The 21,286-nt window shown below is 46.1% G+C and overlaps 1 protein-coding gene across 1 annotated transcript in view; it reads left to right on the top strand.

Annotated features, from left to right (window-relative positions):
* Positions 1-13,726, top strand: part of GET4 (golgi to ER traffic protein 4) — a 20,060-nt gene extending 6,334 nt beyond the window's left edge. Inside the window, exons 2-10 of the mRNA XM_019542079.1 lie at positions 3,477-3,555; positions 4,277-4,358; positions 5,385-5,534; positions 6,993-7,131; positions 9,037-9,177; positions 9,259-9,334; positions 9,748-9,820; positions 12,290-12,388; positions 12,435-13,726. Of these exons, the coding sequence (XP_019397624.1) occupies positions 3,477-3,555; positions 4,277-4,358; positions 5,385-5,534; positions 6,993-7,131; positions 9,037-9,177; positions 9,259-9,334; positions 9,748-9,820; positions 12,290-12,378 (829 nt within the window). The 3' untranslated portion in view covers positions 12,379-12,388; positions 12,435-13,726. The remainder of the gene's footprint in view (positions 1-3,476; positions 3,556-4,276; positions 4,359-5,384; positions 5,535-6,992; positions 7,132-9,036; positions 9,178-9,258; positions 9,335-9,747; positions 9,821-12,289; positions 12,389-12,434) is intronic.
* Positions 13,727-21,286: the final 7,560 nt, after the last annotated feature.

The following is a 21,286-nucleotide window of genomic DNA, read 5'->3' as shown; positions in this document are numbered from 1 at the left end:
TACCCCCTCATCCAAGTCACTGATGAAGATGTTGAACAGTGCGAGCCTGAGGACTGAGCCCTGGGAGACCCCACTGCCCACATCACTCCAGGTCAAAAATGACCCGTCCACCACCACGCTCTGGGTGCGGCCCTCCAGCCAGTTGGCAACCCATTTGACTCTGTGGGTGTCAAGACCACAGTCCCCCAGTTTCTTAACGAGAACAGGGTGAGAGACGGTGTCAAATGCCTTCTGAAAGTCCAGAAAGACGATGTCCACTGCTACCCCTGCGTCTAAGGATTTGGTGACCGGGTCATAGAAGGTCAGTAGGTTGGGCTGATAGGACCTGCCTCGAATGAACCTGTGTTGGTTGCCCCTAAGCATAATCTCCCCCGCCGGCCCCTCATGGACATGTGCCAGGATAATTCTCTCAAAAAGCTTGCCCAGGATCGAGGTAAGACTGACTGGCCTATAGTTCCCCAGGTCCTCCTTCCTCTCTTTTTTGAAGATAGGAACCACACTGGCCCTCTTCCAGCCCCCTGGCACCTCACCAGAGCATCACGAGTACTTGTACAGCCATGCCAGGGGTCCCGCAATGACCTCAGCCAATTCCCTCAGCACTCGGGGGTGGACATCGTCCAGACCAGCTGATTTAAATACATCCAATCCCTCCAGAAGTTCCCTGACTAGGTCCTCCCTGACCCTTGGCCTAGGTGCACCTCCCCTGGGGCCCGGTGGGGGGGCTGATCTGGTCCCTGCTCAGGAAAATGGAGGCAAAGAAGTCGTTAAATAGGTTATCTTTGTCATCTGGTGTGATGACCAGGTTTCCTAGCGTGTCTTGCAGGGGCCCCACATTACCGGGTACCTTCTTTTTGTCCCCTATGTATTTAATAAAGGAATTCTTGTTGTCCTTGATCTGGGAAGCTCGTCCCAGTCCGATCTCCGCCTTGGCCTTCCTGACTGCCCCCTGCATCTCCGAGCAACCGCAGTATAATCCCCCCGGTGATGTCCCCTTCCTGCTATTGGGTGTGCGCCTCCCTTTTAGCTAGGAGACATTCCCGGATGCTTTTGGTGACCTATGGGTGATTTTGTGCCCTCCTGTTCCCTTTGATCCGTGTTGGGATTATCTCCCTTTGGGCTTGGAGGATTGTTTCTTTAAGGAGCGACCACTCTTCTTGGACACCTGGCTCCCCTCCCCTCCGGGACCTTGGTGCTTCTCTGACTATTCTCCTTAGCTCAGTGAAGTCCGCCCTCCTGAAATCTGGGGCTGCTGCCTTGCTGTAGGCCTTTGCCACCTTGTGCTAGGTGGTGAATCCCAGCACTGTCGCCCAGGTGCTCAAGCACCCACAGCCCTGTCACCAGGTCCTCACCCGCAGCCAGTGCCAGGTCCAACAAGGCGTCTCCCCTGGTGGGGCTGTGCACCTCCTGGGTTAGATGGAGGTCCTGCATTCTGGCCAGCGCCAGGTCCAACAAGGCTGTGCACCTCCTGGGTTAGATGGAGGTCCTGCATTCTGGCTAGGAACCCACGTGAGCGGTCAGACCTGGCTGACTGCTCTTCCCAGCAGATGTCTGGAAAGTTCAGGTCACCCATGATGACCACGTCCTTTGACCTTACTACCTCTGTGAGCTGACTTAAGAATTCCTGGTCTAGCTCTTCCCCTTGGTCGGGAGGTCTGTAGTCGACCCCCACCGTTAAGTCTCTTTCCCCTCGACTGCCTTGTACTCTAACCCAGAGCGCTTCCATGTGCCCCTCCTCTGACCCTGTGCTACCTGGTGAGGATGTGTATTCCTCCTTAATGTAGAGTGCCACATGCCCACCTTTCCTCCCTGCCCTGTCCCTCCTGTACAGCCTGTAGCCCTTGACATTCACCGCCCAGTCATGCATTGGGTCCCACCACGTTGCCTGGGTTGGTGCTGGCTAGCAGGAGGGTAAGTTCCTCCTGCTTGTTTCCCATACTGCGAGCATTTGTGGCCTCCTGTGGATGTGCGCACTGGCTCCCTAATCTCAGCATTGCCCTGGCCTCTGTTGCTTACCTGTGTATATGTTCCGCTCGTCAGGCTAGGCTGGGCTGTACTTGTGAGTGCTGCTTGGTTTAGCAGTCCAAGGCTTCCTCCTCCCTTGTCTTCCCCTTCCCCCAACGAGCCTAGTTTCAAGCCTGCTGAAGGAGATCTGCCAACCTAGAAGTGAACACACAATTACCAAAGTCCGCTTCAAGACACCATTCCCGAAGCCGCCGGTTGGTCTCTGCGATGCATGTCTCATGCCGTCTTCCACGTCTGCTCACTGGTAGAACAGAAAAGAAAACCACCTGTGCACCTGTCTCCTTCAGCACACCCCCCAGAGCGTGGTAGTCCGCCATCAGGTGATCAGGGCTTCTCCTGGCCGCATCATTTGTGGCTGCATGGATTAGGACCATGGGGTAGTAATTGGTGGGCTGGGTCACGGCCTGGACCGTCCCCGTCACGAATCTTTGCTCCGGGTAGGCAGTAGACCTCGCATGTCGAGGGGTCCTGGCAACAGATGGGGCCCTCTGTGCCTCTCAGGATGGAGTCGCCTATGATCACTCGACACTTTCTCCTCCGGGACTGCTTAGCTCCTTCAGCCTGTTCGGAGCATGGAGAGCGTGGAGTTGCCTCCTCTCCCTCCTTTTTCAGTGTTGCCAGGACCTCGTACTTGTTCTCCAGCCGGACTGGAGGAACTGGTACTGCTGTGTTACGAGCAGCCCTGGTTCTAGAGGTGACCGTCTGCCATTCTGCAGTGGAGGGCACTTCCCGAGGTGCTGCTTCTTTGGGTGTGTGGCCCTGCAAGGAAAGGAGATAGCCATCAGTTTCTTCCTCCACCTCCCTGATTCCCCTCAGCCTGCTGACCTCCTCCTGGAGCTCCCTCACCTGCACCTCCAGGGCCCTAAGGTGGGCACCTGCAGGACATGGGCACCTGTAGGACAGGTGTGGGGGTTCCCAATCCCTGCCCCCCCTCCCCCCCCGACCTTGCTGGGCAACCCTATGGGCTCTGTCTGGGTGGAGGCCTCAGACAAGCCCCGGGTGGGCTGCTCCCCCCAGGCAGGGACCTGGAAGCCTGCTAGGCTTCATCCACGTCATAGTGCTCTATTGTTTTTATCCTAGGTGCAGATTGTGCAAAAATGTACCCAGTGCTTCCAGTTTTTAACTGGTGTCATAGAATTTGTTAGCGATTTGTATCAATACTATAATTAAACTACTTGCCTAGTGCAGCATGACAGGCTTTTGGGGGTTGTGCCATTATCTCAGCCCAAAATGAAACCTTTCAGACTGCTTCTGTTACAATCTATTCAAACACTGCATACTTGCAGCGTAACCACCTTGCTATACTGCAGTTTTATTTGTGTTACTAACCTGCTTGAAATCTTGCTGCCTTGTGTTTGATGTTATATTAGGTCACTTTAAATCCAAATAACATTGGGCATATTTGAACCTTTTATGGAATATTAAGGAATGTTTTGCTTTGGTCTTGTTTGCAGGTATATGTCGCAAGGAAAACATGCAGAAGCAAGGGAACTAATGTATTCAGGGGCATTGTTGTTCTTCAGTCATAGCCAAGTAAGACCTGGGGTTTTTTTTGTGTTTGTTTGTTTTATCCAAACAGTTTTGGGAGCTGAGCAGTGAGCTATTAGTGCCAAAAGTTTGGGGCTGATAAGTAGTCTTATTTTGGGAAGTTATTGTGCAAGCTTTACCATTGCACCTCAATCTCAGTCTTTTCTCTGAAAACATGAGCTGTGTCAAATTAAACCTCATCCTGGAGATTTTGTGATGTTCATATATCTCCACACTGCATTAGCAATATAACCCAATTCTGTTTTGCTTTCATGGAGGACTTCAATTTGGCACACATTATTACATTCCTGTGACTGAGGGTGTGGACACATGAACAAATTACACCAACTTAAAGGGATGGAGGAAGGAATGATTTACTGCACATCTGCTGTTTCACAGGAGTAGTTTCATGTGTCCACTCTGTCCCAGAGCAAGTGACAGGTAAACTGCAGTAATTTAGCAGTTGCTTCATTCAGAGGTAAACTGCCCTAGTTCACTTCTCACTTACAGAGAGACAAAATAGATACAGCTGACTTGTGAGAAGTGCTCCCTTTTCTTTTAACTAAATGTAATTGGTTCATCAGTCCGCACACTCTCCCTGTGCCTGAGCTATAATCATCCAAAATTATTAGTTTGCTTTTCGCAAAATCAGTTAAACAAAAAAAGAAAATGCATTTTTCTAATATATTTTTCTAATGACAAACTTTTCATTGTCTCTGTTTTGTAGCAAAACAGTGCTGCTGATCTGTCCATGCTGGTTTTAGAGTCCCTGGAAAAATCAGACACAAAAGTAACAGATGAACTACTAGGTGAGACTTTTACTTGGGTTAGTTTGAAATTGTTTAATATGTATTTCCACTCCTGAAAAATACTTAGCTGCATCTGTAACGTAAGTCTCCTAAGACTTCAGCCCTTTCCATTGTGCCGTGTGTTGTGGTCTCCTGCCCTGCCAAAGAATTAATTTAATTCCAGAAGTGTCCCACAGACGTCTTTGGTGGAAAATAATGAGCATCCAGGCATACTTTGAGCAAACCTCACTGTTTTGTAGGTGGAGCATGATTTTTGGTGTTGTCCTTTTCCGACACAGGAGAAACATGTGTTACCTGCACAGCAATTGACCTCTCTGCCGCTTTGATGGACAGCGGCTTCTCATCCAGTCAGTGTGGTGATGTGCACATTGCCCAGGGGTCGTCCATTTTGTCAAAGAAACTTTGCTTGTCGGACTGTCGGATTCGGTAAGCGTGCAGTTCGTACAGCCCTTCTTGTGAGCTGCCCAGCTGGAAATCACATGAAGAGTCCTTTTTACAGCCCATGGAAACTGCTGTTCTTTGGGGCCTGCAGACAGGATGGAGAATGGGACAGAGAATGCACTTAGATCCGTAGATCCAGTCTGATGTTTTATCCCCCCCCATATTCCTCTGACAGGCCTGTTCCTAATTACAGGCTCCCAGCCCCAACAGCTTTCTATGACTGGTGTGACTCCTAACTGAAGCCTCTCTTCCACGGGAACTCCGTGACAGCTCCAGGACATCTAACCTAAGCCATGGCGCACAGAAGGCTTTTTTTTTTTTTCAATGTACTGCCTGCTGCTTACTAGGCAGGGTGTGGCTTCTGGCACTGCAGCGGAGAGGTCAATTGGATGTTACTGAGTTACATATGGAAGCATATAATGTTCAGAGTTACTACCTGGAGAAGACTGACTGTCATTTAATATGTCTTTATACAAAGAATTACTAACAGTTGCTTTTTAAGATACAGTAAGAGCCGAACGTTTGTCATATTTCTGATGTTAACTGTTTGTCATCTCTGATGTTAATTATTTGTATCACTTCTAGAAAACTTGGCTAAATTGTTTAGTTTGATGGATCCAAATTCCCCTGAAAGAGTGGCTTTTGTATCCAGAGCACTGAAATGGTCCAGCGGTGGGTCAGGAAAACTCGGTCACCCAAAATTACATCAGTTACTAGCCATCACATTGTGGAAAGGTAGGAACAAGCTACAGGCACAGTCATTTCATTTCTGGTCTTCCTGAGTTGATTCTGTGTTCTTATCACTGTGTAAGTTAAAATGTTATTTGATGAACCTCTCTTAAGAGAAGAGCGCAAAGTGAGGGCTTCCCTTGAATCCTCTTCAAAGCCTGGGTTAGTTTTAACAGAGATTAAAATGACTTGGATTAGAAAGTATTTCAGAGTCTGCTGCTTTTTTTTTTTTTTTTTTTTAATCATCATTAGCAGCACTTCCCAATAGTCATCAGGTTTCTGATCTGCAATAAGTAAAAAATTGACTGACCTGTACAATATCTGAAAGCTACCAGATGTTAAACCTGACAGAGTTGTGTTATTTCAATCATTGTTAACGAGTGCAGTTTCAATTTTAGATTGCATTATACGTGAATTAACAGAATTTTCCTTTTTTGTGGGTTTCTTATCAACCAACCTGGGTTTGTTAGGTGCTTTAAAAAAAAAAAAAAAAAAAGAGGAGGAAGTCAGGCTCTTCCACAGCTGTGGAATGATGTTGGTCTCATAGTAATGTTTACTGGTGCTCGTTCACATTTTGTCTCAGTCATTTTATGACTAATTGGGTGGCTTTTTAAAGGGTGCTGGCAACCACAGAGTGAGAACTTCTCTGAAAACATAAGCTTTTTTTTTTTTTTTTCCTTGAGGCCCCAGAAGGCAATTGGGAAAGGAAGTAGTTCTTGAAAGTGAACATCCTCTATCTGGAGCCAGGGACATAGTTTGCATCTACAAATTAAAACGTGTACGTTTTTGTTGTTGGTCATCCCCTGATTTGCAGGTTTTTAACCTAGGACTGCCTGGTTCTAAGCAGGCTCTGATTTTTATGCCTTCTGACTTATCACCACTGTTGTCTTGAGAAGTGTTTTACATCAAAGTTCAAGCAAACATTTTCCAATCCTTTTTTGTTTTTAAATTGGCATAACTCCTTCTATTTCCCCTTTCTGTTCTCCAGTATAGAAATAATCCATGTCTGAGTGTGGGGGTATGTCAGACCAAAATTCAGATAAACCATCTCTCCCCACACTTCAGGGAAACTATGGCATTTAAGTTTATAGCATGTATGTTTCAGGAAGAACTTTTCCTTCCCTTTGACTGACTGTAATGCGTTAAATGCTAATAACAATAATCAAGATGGTAATTGAGTGTTTTTGAGAAACAAGACCTGTAGAAAACTGTATTCAGTGATATCACTGATTTAAAATATATTTCAGATAGTAGTTTATTGCCTTGCCTCCCAAGTAAATTGTTTAGTGTTAGTAGCAAAGTGACCATCCTCATTAGACCATCTCCATGTTTGTGCTGGATAGAAATCCTGTGTGTTTATACAGGCCTTGAATGGCACATCTCTTTGGAAAAGGCATAAACCTAGCCAATGTTTTGGGGTGAAATGTAACACTAATTTCTTAGCTGTTTTCTTTTCTTTTGTAGAGCAAAACTATTGTGAATCCCGGTATCACTTCTTGCACTCCTCAGATGGCGAAGGTTGTGCTAATATGCTAGTAGAATATTCCTCATCCCGGGGATATCGCAGTGAGGTGGACATGTTTGTAGCTCAGGCAGTCTTGCAGTAGGTATTCCACAACGTTTGTTATCAAAATGCTTGATAATATGATTTGAATTCTGCATTGCATTGGCCGCAGGGCTCTAGTTAGGGCAACTGTTGGTTAAATATGTTCCCTGCAAAAGATTTGTGAATAGAGTTTTTAAGCCCTTTTTTGTAGTTCATCAGATGGAAAAACTTTACACAGTAGATATGTTGATTAAAAGGACTAATGGGGAAGGTGTAAATTTGTGCTAAACAGGAAAACTAAATCAACCCATGTGAATCCAAGAAGCAGCATCCTCATCACCAAAATAAAGGTTTTCCTCCAGTTGCTAAGAAGCTTCCTTTGTAACATTAAAGACAGCAGTGTATTGTGTTTATTTTCTTTGTCTCTGTTCCCACAAACACGACACTGAAATGTATTTACGTGTGTTTAATGCTGCAGTCCAGGCCAGGACTGGGGCTTATTTGTACTGGCCTACATGCAAATACAAAGGCTCTGCCTCAGGCTCCCAGTAGAAGAATGATCCCTTTTGTGCTGTTGCATGTGGTCAGAGGTGGTCCAGAGGTAGTCAGTGATCAGGTGCTTCCATTAAGGGACCTGCTTGTTCCTTTCTGATGCTTTAGTACAATTTATTACATAGATTTATAAGTTGTTACATGTCAAATGCACAGCATCCATTTTAACTCTGTTCAGCCTAATACACTTTCAGATGCTTGACTTTATCTGAGTCAGTATAAAAATGGCCCACTGTTTTAGTCTTAATCACATTTTGAGTGGGCTGTGCAGTTGACAAAGCAGCTTTTGCTGTACTGAAGCATTTCTTGGACATCGTCTTTCTGTTACGTGTCATTCAACGAGCATCAAACCGAAGCAGTTCCTTTATGAGGTTCTGCTACATGCAGGGGAGTTCCAGCTTTCAGAGCAATTGCGTGTGCTGGAAAAGTTTCATAAGGTGCATTATGTCATGCAGTATTTATACAGAAATGCAACTAAATCTTTTACTGGCCTAGATCTTTAACCAGATTAAATCTTGCAACATATGTGGATTTACTTCAAGCTATGATCATGTGAAAAATCAGTGTTGCGGCACCTGGTCAACAGTACGCAGTGAATTTAAAAACCTATTACATCTAAGAGTCCAGTTTTGGAAGTCAGCACACAATTGAAAATGAGATCTCTCATGACAGCCAACTCAACCCTTGCAAACAAGCTTTGCTTCCTAAGCAAAAGGTTCCCAGTAAGTTAGTGCATCTTGCTGGAAATTTGACTGCATTTACTAAGCACAAGAGTTGCAGTCATTCAGACACAAAATATACAGAATTTATTGGATCTTCCAATATTGCAGCACTCTGAGGTGCTGGCAGTATTTGAAGGAAATTGTTTGATCATTCTGGGGTAAGAGAACCTAATGATGATGGATATTACGGATATTTGAGAAGATGGAATATCACTTAGATTGCATTTTTACTCCAGTAAAGTGAATTTTTGGTGATATGCAATTATTTTCAATTATGCAATAAAAGCAGCATCCGCTGTAATCAGTTTTCATGCACTGTGGTAAAAGGTGAATAAGGTTGGGTGAGAATTGCTGTATATCCTGCTTTAGATGGATTGATCGCTGCTTTTTTCTCCCTCCTGAGCAGAGATCAGCGTAACTGATGTTAACATCTACATGTTCTGGTTGTTCTTTGAAGTAGCTTAACAATTTTCTCCCTGGCTGATTATTTTACGTGATTGCCAGAGCTGTACGTTGTCAGCTAATAGAGCCTTGACTATTAATTAATCAGTTGATCATAATTCAGCTTGCTTATGTAAATTCAACGTAGGTCAGCAGACATTTTAACCTTATGTTCTTGGCTTAAAATCAGGTTTTCCGGCACTAATAAATATCATTTCAACTTCTACTATTTTGCTTTCCTTTTCAGATTTCTCTGCTTAAAGAATAAGACCAGTGCATCAGTGGTTTTTACAACATATACACAGAAACATCCTTCAATAGAAAAGGGGCCACCATTTGTACAGCCATTACTAAATTTCATCTGGTTTCTGTTACTAGCTGTTGATGGGTATGATATAGTGCGTTACTTCTAGTTTTAATTCACGTTTACATTTTGCCAAGATTACATATTGTGTTGTTTCCTTCCTAGAGGAAAACTAACAGTATTTACAGTATTGTGTGAACAGTATCAACCCTCACTGAAAAGAGATCCCATGTATAATGAGGTGAGTTATCGGTAGTTCTGAACGGGATTTAGCACTGCCAAGTAGACTTGCTTAGATAAGCTGCCTCAGCAGCACATCCGTATTTAACTGGGAAGCCCAGTAAAGTACAACACAGATGACTTCTTTCAGTTTCTTCAAATATAATAGTTACCAGCAAACACTAATGGAATGTTCTTTTTAGTCGCACAGTTTATTTACCCTGACGTGATTATTCATTAATATAAAGCACAGTATTTTACTTGTCTTTGGTAGATTTATTTTAAAAAATTAATGTTTTAAGTACAAATCGGAGAAAGAAATTCTCAAAATACATTGCTAGGAAATTCTGGGCTTTGATTTCTTTTCTTCCCTTGCTGTAATAATTTATACATGTCCCAGTAGCTAATGTTATCTATGTTTGTGTGTCATTGCAGTATCTAGATAGAATAGGACAGCTTTTCTTTGGAGTTCCTCCCAAGCAAACATCATCCTATGGAGGATTACTAGGTAATTTGTAACAATGAAATGTATAGTCTTGTTTGAAAGAATAGTTGTTTACAGAATCTGTTACTTAAGTATATCAACCTCTTTTACATGTCCTAATCTATTAAATTTAATAGGCGTGGCTTCTTTGAAATGAACAGGGTAATCTAAAAAATAATTACCATTATCAAATATGCAGTAATCAGTTATGCATGCAAGTGCATTGTTATATGGCTTGTAGCGTCGTGATTTTATGCTAAAAATGGAAGGCATACCTGTATATCCCTAGAAACGTACATATTTTTTAAATTTGAAATTAAATAGCAAAGCAGCTCCCTCGGTCCCACTAAGATTTGCCCATGCTTAATTTTGAGCGTGTTTGTATTCCCATTGACTTCAGCGGGATTACTTATTTCTTAAAAGATATGTTCATACTGAAATTTTTTGGCTAGGTTCTTGGAAGAGAAGTGTAACAGCTATGCTACAGAAATAACTTCAATATTTCTGAAGAAACAACATTGGGGTTTTTTATAAAAAACCTTTATTGGAAGAAGAAAAAAACACATCTAATTTAATCTTGATTATAAATGTATTAGAAGGAACAAGTTGAGCCTAATTATTTACAAAACCATTGACTGCAGTGCTTTTCTCAGAAGAACTAAGCTGTTCCTCAGGAAGCTTTTTTGATTCATTGCAGTTCACAAATGTCTCTAGAGTTCCTTTAACTGGTACCTAAACTTCATTCTTGAACTTGATCCAGTAATAGTTGTTCAGCATTTTGAAATTTGCTGTTCGGTTTAAGCGAGATGAAGGCATGTGAACACTGCTGAAAACTAGTTTTCTTTCATTTGTAATGTTTTCCAAAACTCACTCCTCTGCTGTAGTCAAAGCAGATGATACAATATGTCTGTTGTCCTTCAGTGCCTTAAATTATTCTTCCAGGGATAATGGAGGCTGATTCAGTAAAAGCTGAGGTCTGCAAACCATGGCAGCAGTCACTTAGTTTTATGTCTTGAGCTTCTAATGCCTCAGATCTTTCTTTAGGTCCTAATCACTCAAAGTGGTAATTGTCCACAAATTCCACTGGAGACCCTAGAATTGCAGTTGTTCAGTTCCTCATAAAATAGATTTCCCTAAGTTTTCATATTCAGGAAGGATCCCAGTTTGTAAAGTACTTGTTTGCAAATTTATGTAAATAAGCTAAGCACTGAAGTTACCTTAACTTGGGGTACCCTTTTTAAACAGACTCAAATACTCTGTCTTTTTATGGAGGTGAATGTCACTTAAGGCTACTTTACTCTGGTTTTCTAGACCATTGTAGCTCCTTATATTAAATATTCTTCTTTCCATCCGGATAAGTCGTAGGGCTGTGTGAAATGGCACAGTTCCGTTTCGACTCTTCTTTCAAGGTTTCAACAGAACAACGTTTCATTACGAATTTCATTTCGATTCAGAACCGCTGTTCCGTTTAGCTTCGTCAAACTGGTGATGCTGTTTCAGCACTTCGCTCATTCGCTATAATGGGGAAGCTTGAAACAGCCTCTCTCATCTGGCAGGCAGATGGGGGCCTTCAACCCCGGGAGGGCTGCGGTGACTGTGCTAGTCCTCCCAGGGCTGTGGGCCCATGATCTGCCTGCCAGAAGAAGGAGGGAAGCCGGGTGCTGCCGCCTGGGACTGGGGAGCTGGGGAAGGGAACTGAGCCCGATCGTTCACTTCCCCTCCCCAGCCCTATGATCGGGTTGGGGAACTCAGCCCAGCTGGGCTCAGGCTGGGCTGAATTCCTTTCCCCAGCCCATTCGCAGTGCTGGGGAGGGAAACTGAGCCCGGCTTAGTTCGCTTCCCCTGCACTGTGATTAGCTTCCTGCGGGAGGCAGGAAGAGCCAGGGCTTCGTGCCCGGCTGAGCTGCATGTGGCTGCAGAGCTGCTGGGAGCGCACCCCTGGTACTCCCCTGTCTCCCACCACATAGCTGCTGGCTGCTTCGAAACTAGAAACATTTCAAAACTCTTGAAGCATTTCAAATAGCCTCATTTTGTTTTGAGCCTATTTCAAAGCCCTTCGTTTCAATTCGATTTTACTGTTTCAAGCTCGAAATGAGTCAAAACAGTATCAAATTAAAACAGCCAGCGAAATTTCACGCCCTAATAAATAGTTTTTGGAATGGATACTGAGATCTTATGTAACCTCTTAATTTCTGGCATAAATGGTTAAATGATTTTTCATGTACTTTCAAGAAAGGTTGGGTGGGTTGGTTGGTTGTTTCTAAGACAATCATTTATTCTTATTGCTAAATACTTTAATTAAAGGAGCATAATAAAATAGATGATGCCTTGCTGTGAAGCCATTGGTTTTGAGGAATGCTTTCCCTCTTTCTCTCTTCAATCAACTACTCCATTGCAGTGACAGAAACTTGAAAATAAAATAATTCTACCAATGTTCTAAAATTAGAGCTTAGCATTTCAAGCATCTTTTAACTATTCCATATTTAATTATAGGAAATCTTTTAAACAGTCTGATGGGAACTGGAGAAGATGATGAAGCAGAAGATGGTCAAGAAGACAGCAGTCCTATTGAACTTGATTGATTCTTTTTTTGTTTGTTTGTTTGGGGTTTTTTTTTGTTTTTTGTTTTTTTTCTTCTTCAGTGGGAGCTGCATGAATCTGACAATTTGATAACTCGAAAGACAGTTTCAGAATTTGAGTCCGGCCATTGTTTCTCAGCAACTAAAAGGGCTCCTTAGTTCTGTTAAAGAAAGTTGCTAAAATGTTTATAATGTTTGGTCTATATTATTTATGTAAAAAGAAAAAAAAAAAGTAGCCAAAAGAACTGATTGGAGTTATTGTTAACAGATTTCCAATATGTTGGCTGTGAGCTCGATATTGACATATGGTCTTCTGTGGTTTCAAGTGCAGTATTCCCTTTTCCACAATGAATAAAGCATAAACATTGATTTGCTACTCTACATTTTTTAACTAATTTTCTTTCAGATGATTCTGAAAAGTGCTTAACCTTTGATGTCGCAAAGGAATGTCTTGAAAGGCAGGGTTAATGGCTGAATAGCTTATCTAAGAGCCCAGTGCCAAAATACTTCAAGACGAGCCAAAAAAGTAGAATTAAAGATGCACATCTAAGAAATCTCAGTACCAAGAGACAAGTCCTCATTGAAATTAATTCCTGTTGCAGCAAATCATAAAATTTGTGCAATCAAGAACAATTCTTAATATTTAAAATCAGTCTGCAGCTTATGCCCACATTTCCTCATAAGTACCTGATTTAATCAAAGGTAGTTTGAATAAAATGGATCATTTGAATGTAGGCAATTGGCTACTAATTGGGTCAAAATCTCCTAGCCATGTAATTTTATACATATACACTCAGCAGCTAAAATACCTCCTCTAGCACATGGCTTTATTCTTTGGAATGGAGTCTTTTTAAGTTTAGGTTTGTGATAGTGTGGAAAGGTGACTGGGGTTTTGTAATCAAGCAAAACCCACGGCATTTTTACTACAAGTAGCACACGCATTTGAAACACAACTCTATTTAAAGAAAAGGGATACTGGAAAACTCTTGGTTCTTTATGATACAATATTTATTTTTATTGGGTGATTGATTCATTTAACACTTTCTGTATAAAAAAGAATAAAAATAAAAAATACCTAAAATAACTGCAAACCATGCGGTAGGCATAATTCTACATCTTGTCTCCTTTTAATGCAGTGCACCAGATGTTAGCAGAATGATTAAAAGATGAAATGGGGGAAACACTTTATTTTTTCACATTTAAAATAAAAGGCTTAGATTAATACACATTGATCATGCATGGGGGGAATAATACATTTTTATTTACTGTAAAAAAAAAAAAAAAAAGATAAGAATTTAAAGGAAGACTTTGTGTTAATTGTTGAGTATTAAATAAATACTTTATACTGGGATTGGCAGCACTGTTGGTTTTTGACAGTCTCATGCTTGGAGGTCTTCCGTTTAAGGCACTCCTTCCCTTAACGTGACCAACAGTTGTGCAGCTTTCTTCTCTGACTTGTCTCCTACATCCAGGGATTGAGAGTTCTCTGTTAAAGTAGTTTTGATGATTGCTACAAGTACAGACTGACAAGTAGTCAGTCAGATGTCAAGCAGGCCATGGGAAGTGTTGTGTCGTCATGCCTTCCACCAGCCAAGGCTCTGCCTTCCAGTTCAGATAGCTGGCTCTGTATGATCGAATGCGGGGACAGACGCGTGTGGGAGGTGAGGCTACAGTTATCACGTTCTCTGTCCCTCTCTTCTCCGCACAGTGCACCACATCTGGGAGGTGGAGCTTCGCAACAATCCTGAGTTCTTGGTGATCTGCTTGTTACCCTTATTGAAAACGGGGAGTGGATCTGTACTGTTAACACACAACCTTAACAGTGGCCTCTGTAGTGCCGAGGCCTAATAACTTACGTATCTGGAGTTGTTGAAATGAAGCTAAAAGCAGATAGGGTGGTGGTTAAGCTTTTTCTGTCTGCCTGCCAGGTTAAATTAGAGAGTATTGTTTTGGGGCTCTGGACTTGAAAGTTTTTGTAGAGGGCATGAGTGTTTATTGCCAGATATGAAGATTACTTGTCCCTTCTGTTCTTTCAAGGCTTTGGCTTCATGGGATTTGGTTTGCTCTGAACAAGGGGGAATACTTTTGGGCAATTTTATTTCATGGTGAGATATGTGACAAAGATGTGAGCAAGGAGGAAAAGTGTCATGGAGTTTCAGTGGGAATTGTCTAACCAGGAAATAGTTTGTAAGAAGGTTTTTTGTGAGGAGGAAAAGAAAGAGTTTTGGTGGCTTACAGTGTACCTGCTGCTGCTGCTTGAAAGGTTCCTGATGGCGTCTCGCCACGGGTCCAAAATGTCTTGGCTGAAGATGACTGTGGCCTAACAGGGTTTATTGCTTTGGGTGGGAAAGGGTCTGTGTTGGCTTAGGTAACATGCTTCAATATGAAGGGCTGCTAAGGACGGAGTTAAGATCCTCACTAGGGAGGGATGTCTAAAGAATGAAGAAGCAACTTGTTTAGTCTGGGGAGGGAAGAGGCTCAGGAAGCACCTGAAGTGCTGGAAAACGGACCATCTGCTCCACACAAGCTGCCCGCAGCCCACATTTGGAAGGGACGAGCTGCCCCGTTTGGTACTTCTCCGTCTGACTGAGGAAAGCTGGTTCTGACTCCCTGCGGATGGCCTGGGCAGGGAGAAGTTGTAACTTGGTGTCAGGTAGCCAGTGATTTTTCTCGTCCTCCCTTTTCCTTGGAAAGCCTCGTACAGCACTGCTTTCGGACCTGTGCAAAGCACCATTTAAGCTTGGTTTTTAAGCCTTTGTAAATGAACTCTGAGGAGCTACTGGGCCAAGCCATAACATGGGGTAAAGATACACAGATGGTTGTGTTCCTTAAAACCAGTTCTTAGTGAGACGAGAGACTGGAGAGAGAGGGATTGTGGAGGCACGCAATCCATGGGTTCATGCTCCTGGTCCTGAAATGGTGGCTGATTCTAGGGAAGGTGGATGAGTGCCATAGAGAGGGACAAGATGCACAGCACAGACCATGGATCGGAGTCAAGGACAGACTGGAAGGTGTCTTCAGAGGTATTAGGCCAAACCCCTGCTCAAGGCAGACTTATCTCTGTGCTCAGGGGAAGGTATGAATGGATACATGGGGAGAGACATGGGAAGCTGCAGGCAGAAGGTGGAGTGGGGTAGAGGGGCATTCTCTAGTTTTCCTATCCTAGTATAGCTTTCTGTATGGATGCTGATTGTGGAATAAAAATGCTTTTTTTCTGGTTTGGACTGAAAGCTTGTATTTTGAATCGCTCGCTTTTCACCTCCCACTGATCTGCCCTTTGATCCACCCTCAGTACTAATTCTTGAGGTGTGGGAAGAGCTCTGATCCCTTCATAAAATGGCAGAGGATGGCACTCTCCCTGCAGATGTGTCCCCAAATGTGAAGATTTAGGACCTGTTGGGGGAGGGGGAGGTGTCTAATTCCCTGTATTTTTTTTAAAGATTAAGGAGTGAAGTATGTGCAGCCGGAGTCAGGTACAGTAATAGCAGGTGATGGGGAGGATTTTATTGCATTGAGGATCTGACTGGCTCCCTTACCAGCTCATTTCCGGATAGGACTGCTTTTTAAAAACACACTGAGATATGTTGTAAAGAAAGTGTGTTAGGAGGGAGCTGAATTCTGTCCAGCTACCCTCCTTGCTTTACCTTCTCTTAAAAATCTTTTACAAGAACATTCCTATCCCTGTAAATCACTGCTGGTTGCACTTTGCTGTAATTTGCCAGCAGCCTTTTCTTCTACATCCCAATATCGTAGTTTGACATGGAAGTCAGGAAAGTGGACTGTATTTGCACTTCCTTGTGTATTTTGTCTGAAGAAGTATTTACAATAGCTTTCTTTCTACCTTTGGTACCTTTGGAAAGGTACCCAATCAAAGGCACGTGGATTAAATTGCATATTAAGTGTCACCTGAGCATGGTGTAGGAGGGCTTATCGATCTGAAACCTGTTTACCTTCCAAAAAGGTGAGTACGCTTTCAGCACCAGGTAGCAGGCTTGTCAGGTGACCGGAACGTGAGCTGACTTCAGCTGCAATGCGTTACCTGTTAGCAGAGTCAGAAGTCGGATTCAGATGATGAGTGTAACTTGTGCACTGCCAGGCAGAGAGGAGACGCAACCTTTCTCGCATCTCTGGCTACAACCTCTCTGTGCATGAAGTTACCAACATTAGCGCTGATGTAATTTAAAGCTCCGCTGGGAAAATCCAACGGGGCTGTGCAACTGTCCATTACCCGATTTAAAATCTTTTCAGAAGCATCATTTTCAAAGGTGACTTTGTGCACCAAGGAAAGGGGGAAAGGGACTGTTTTGAACTGGATGCCCCGCTTTGCAAATAACCCACACTCTGTGTTCAGTTAGTCTTTCTCCCTCCTACCCGCAGGCAAACCCGTGCATGCCGCGTAGGCTCTTTCTTAAGGCCTCTGCATATTCTGAAATTCTGCGTGATCCCTGAAAGAGGATTGTGATGGTCGAGTACAGACGGGTGGAATATGTGAGCTTAGATCTAGGAGCATGTATCAATATCCAAGTGTAATCTGATGTCAAGTTGTAATTTTGATGGCTAGTTGAGGTAACCCTGGGGGAAGCCAGTTAACAAGTTAAAATGACAAGCTGCCTTGTCTACTAGGATTTGCCATGTTTAGCTGATACCTGTTTGATATACTTTCTATTCCTAGGACAGGCAAGGCCAGGGAAATAGTCTTCAACCAAATGATAGTAGCAGAGCAAAAGAGAAGGTTGCTTCCAAACTCTTCACCTCTGTGGCACGCAGTCTTCCGCAGCTGCCTCGTGAGTAAAGACACAAAGTGACTGAAGCACTGGAAGTGGTGGCTTGGTGCTCCATTCCAGCATGCACATGCCAAGGGATCTGACTCAGCTGCTGCCTGATACGTGCTGAAGTGTGTGCCTGGAAACCACATGCATTACTGCTCCTCGTGGTGATGAACTATGGCTTCAAGCAGCTCCGTGGCATGTCCAGATGGGACGTGGTTCTGTGGTGTTCCTGGCGCCCAGATCTGAATTAGGCCTTGCAGAGAAGACACCCAAGGACCTTAGTTTCTGCTTGTGTCCGTCTCTGACGGTTGTTGGAGCAACCTTCTGAGACATGGTGTGACCTGCTTTTCAATCCCTATGAGGCCTAATTTGGAACAGAGACTTGAACCAGCTCTTCCACATTCCTGGCTAGTGTCCTAACCGGCTGGCATTAGGTGTTGTAAGGGTGAGTTTCATTCTCCTGCTGGCACTCTCACACTTTTCTATGTAATGACCTGTTCTGGAAGTCCAGCTGGTGTGTTAAGCACTGGACAAAAGCCAGGGGCCCTTCCTCTGGAAGGGGGCACCTGCTCTGGACTTTGGTGGCCTTGTCAGGTTTCCAAGTGCCCCTTTGAGCCAGCCCAGGCGTGGCTTCCAGAGTGGGCAGGGGAGCCCTGACTCCTCAAAACTCCTGATGTCCTGGGCTTTGAGTCCCTGGCTCTTCTTGGCCCCGGCGGAGGAGCTTGCCTCCAGTTCTGCTCCCGACCGGGGGATTTGCTCTTGCTGGGTGAAGCATGCCCTCCAGTTCCAAGCACCAAGACTTGCTCCTCTGCTAGAAGTGTTTACTGAGGCCAAAGCTGCTCAACCCCAGGGTCTCTGTCCCTGGTCTCTCTGGCCCTAGGCCAGCCCTGAGAAGTCCTCTGGTCCGCCCAACCACGTGCCCCAAAACTGCTCAGCTGTTCACCCCCTGCCAGCCTCTGTTCAATGCTCTGGCTATTGTCAGATTATGTCTCTTGCTCCCCTGGACCCTCCAACCTCCCCAAGTCGGTTGATGCTGAAGAGTCATTTTGTCTTGTCCCCCCATAGCAGCTCTAAGACTTAGCAGGGGCCCGTTTTCCCTGTGTGCAAGCTAACCAGGGAAACTGAGGCACACCACATTATCATAACAGGAACATGTTTAAAACAGAAATGTTGCAACAAAAGCCACAACCCATCATGCCAGGCTCTTGCTTGCTCTCCCTAGATCAACAAGCATCTGGGATCACGCCCCAGAGTACCTGAGATCCTGCCCTTTGGGCATGCGGTGGGGATGGGAGACCTGTATTCACATCCTAGAGGGGCAAGAATGGGCAAAATGTCCAAGTTCTCCAGTTGTTGCCTCTCTGTGAGCGATCTCTCTGGTCTGGTGTTTTCATTACAGTTAAAACAGGCCTAAATCTATTGCTGCTTATCCTGCAGAGCCTGTTCCCTGAAGCTAAACAGGATGTGGAATGTGACCAAGTCTGTTTAGCTGCTGGGAGTTTTAACTGCTGTGCTTCCTGACTCCTTTTTTAGCTACACAGCCTGCTTCCTTTGGCTAGGCTTGCTGTGGCCGCCTGGCTTGGAGGCAAATGACTGGGTTGAATCGTGTCGCTCGGCAGAGCCATGCCCAGTGCTGGACGTGGGCAGGTCAAGGTAGCTGTACATCATGGTTGCACCCTCTGGATCCCAGGACAAGCTCGGGAGAGGGCAACAGAGGACTGAAGCTCAGAGCCATCTTAAGGGTGCTTCAAATAAGGCCTAATCCCTGTCCGTAAGTAGGCGATGAAGGAACTCATTTACCCTCCACGTGCTGGATGTTGGGGGGGAAAACAGGGCGACAGCCTTGCTGTGGTCTTTAGCCGCACCACTAGACCCTGCTCTCCCCTGGGCACTGCTCCGGGGGCTAGTGAAACAGCCCTGTGCTTCTGCACTGCCACCGACTCGGAGAGCCGTGGGCTTGCCTCTACCACAGGCCGCCCGCCCGCGAGGGTTGTACAGAGCACGTTCAGGCCTGGCACGCTTGCAGGGAAGATGCACTCGTGCACTCTTTGTCTGGGCTCAACCTGAATAGCTCCAGCACCAGGATGGGGGTGCTGGTGCTGGTGCTGGTGCTGATTCAGAGTCACAATTACACTCCCACTGCTTGCTGACATTTAGCAGTTGGGATTTTTTTTTTTTTTTTTTTAACTGTAAGTGGGAGAAACCCCTACAGCCAGCCAGCTCTGAGCCCTGGTTTGACAACCTTGAGAGCTGGAGGGAAAGGCAAGGCAGCCGTTGCTCTGCTCCGGGCTGCCAGTAGGTGCTGCTGAAAGGGAGCGTTTGAGACTGTGGCGTGGGACCAAGTGAAGGGACTACGGTTTCTGGAGGGCAGCAGGGGAGAGGAGGACATCGCCTGCGCCTATGCTCCCTCCAGCCCTATCTAGGGCTGAGGGAAAGATTGCCCCTTGCAAGTCGCTTCTCCTCTTTAGGGATTTCTCCCTGCTCTTTGGAAGTATCCACTAGAAGTGACTTGTGCTTGCTAAGTCTGGATGGCAGAAGCTGCCTGTTAACTGCTGGGAGCAAGCTGAGGTGCTTGTATCGTATCCCAGGGGCCACTCGCTGCTCTTACCGTGCAGGCTACAGGGCTGGGAAGCCCCCTGCATCCAGGCTTCTGCATTCAGGGGGAGCATTACTCACAGCGTCCCCAAACCTTGCTGCTTCAAACCCCTGAGCCCAGCTCCTTGGCTGGTGCGGTGAATCCCCCACGGAGGATGAGCATCACTGAAGCAGGCGACCGCCCTGCAAATGCAGCTGAACATCCCGAGGCCTGGAGCACAGCACAGGGCTTGGCTCTTTCGTACCCGCTCGCTCTCAAGGGCTTTTCGGGGGGCTCACCTGCTCCCCTGTGGCCCAGGCCGGTGCAGGAGTGGGGGCTGGCGTGTGCCCTCTACTTCGTGGGGAAAAGGCTGTGTTCAGGGCGGAGGCCACGTGGCGGCTGCTGCCTTCCTGGAGTCCAAATGAAGCGCCGCGTGCACCTAGGTCTAGCATTTACTGAGTGACCTAGAGAGGCAGATGTCAGACCTGCCCCACCATCAACACTGGCTTCAGCGGCCTCATGAGCTAACATTAAGATTCAGAGTTAGGCAATGGGGGTTCGAGTCCTGCTCCTGGCATGGCCTGGCAGTGGGGCCCTGGGCGCACGGCTCTGTGCCTCCCTTGCTAGGCCAGCGGCCCTGCCCGGTGAGCTCTCGGGGAGCCCCTGCATGGCACAGCACGGAGGGCTGAGCGTCACGACTGGACTCAGCATCCAAGCCAGAGGCTGAACCTAGGGCAAGTTGCTGCACGACGGGCATGCTTGGCGCAGCACGGCACTTCGTCCTCCAGCTCCTGAAGCGGTGTGCCAAAGGCCTGTCCTTGCCCGATCAGCACCTGGGGCCTGCGCCCAGCTCCAGCCCCGCTTCCCCCCAGCAGTGGCTTGAACTACAAAGCAAGGGCAAAGCTGGGCTCGAGGAAGCCAGTTTGCCTGGGGTGAAGCCCTGCTTAGCCAGAGAGGAGCCTGGCTGGGCCTGCCAGCAAAGGCAGGAGCGCGGGACTGCTAATGAGAAGCTCTTCCCATGGGTGCCGTTTATGGAGCTGTTGAGGAGCTGTCACAGCAAGGGCACTGCGTCCTTGCCGGGACCCACGTAGAGCTGGGGGAGGGAGGAGCACGACAAAGTCGCGTGCGTCTGGCTTCAGGGTGACCCATCTGGGCACGCTGCCTCAGCCATCTGCTGGATAAACTGCGGCTGAGCCCATAACCCACGCTGATGTGTGGGCCTGGGCTGGCCCTGCCCGGCAGCCTGGCTCTAGCGGGAGGGGGCACTCTGCCATGGTGCTGCCCCTGCAGGCACAGGCTGCATGCACGCAGCGGGCGGGCTGCAGCTGGTGCCAGTCACACAAGCATTAGTGGCATGAGGCCAAATAGCCTTCCTGCCCGCTCAGCCCGGCGGCCAGCCACAGCGGAGCCAGGCCAGGCAGCAGACATGACGCCAGGGTCCCAGGGGCCTGCCAGCAGCGCTGTGTGGCTGCAGCATATGCCTGCAAAGGGCAGGGCTGGGTGGGGGAGCAGCCACAGCACCTGCGCCAGGTGACAGTGGCAGGTACTGGGAAAGGGCTCCCACCAT

The sequence above is a fragment of the Crocodylus porosus genome, unplaced genomic scaffold (assembly GCF_001723895.1).
Source record: "Crocodylus porosus isolate Cpor-Errol unplaced genomic scaffold, CroPor_comp1, whole genome shotgun sequence".
Classification (NCBI taxonomy): Eukaryota; Metazoa; Chordata; order Crocodylia; family Crocodylidae; genus Crocodylus; species Crocodylus porosus.
This window is presented reverse-complemented; position numbering and strand designations above follow the sequence as displayed.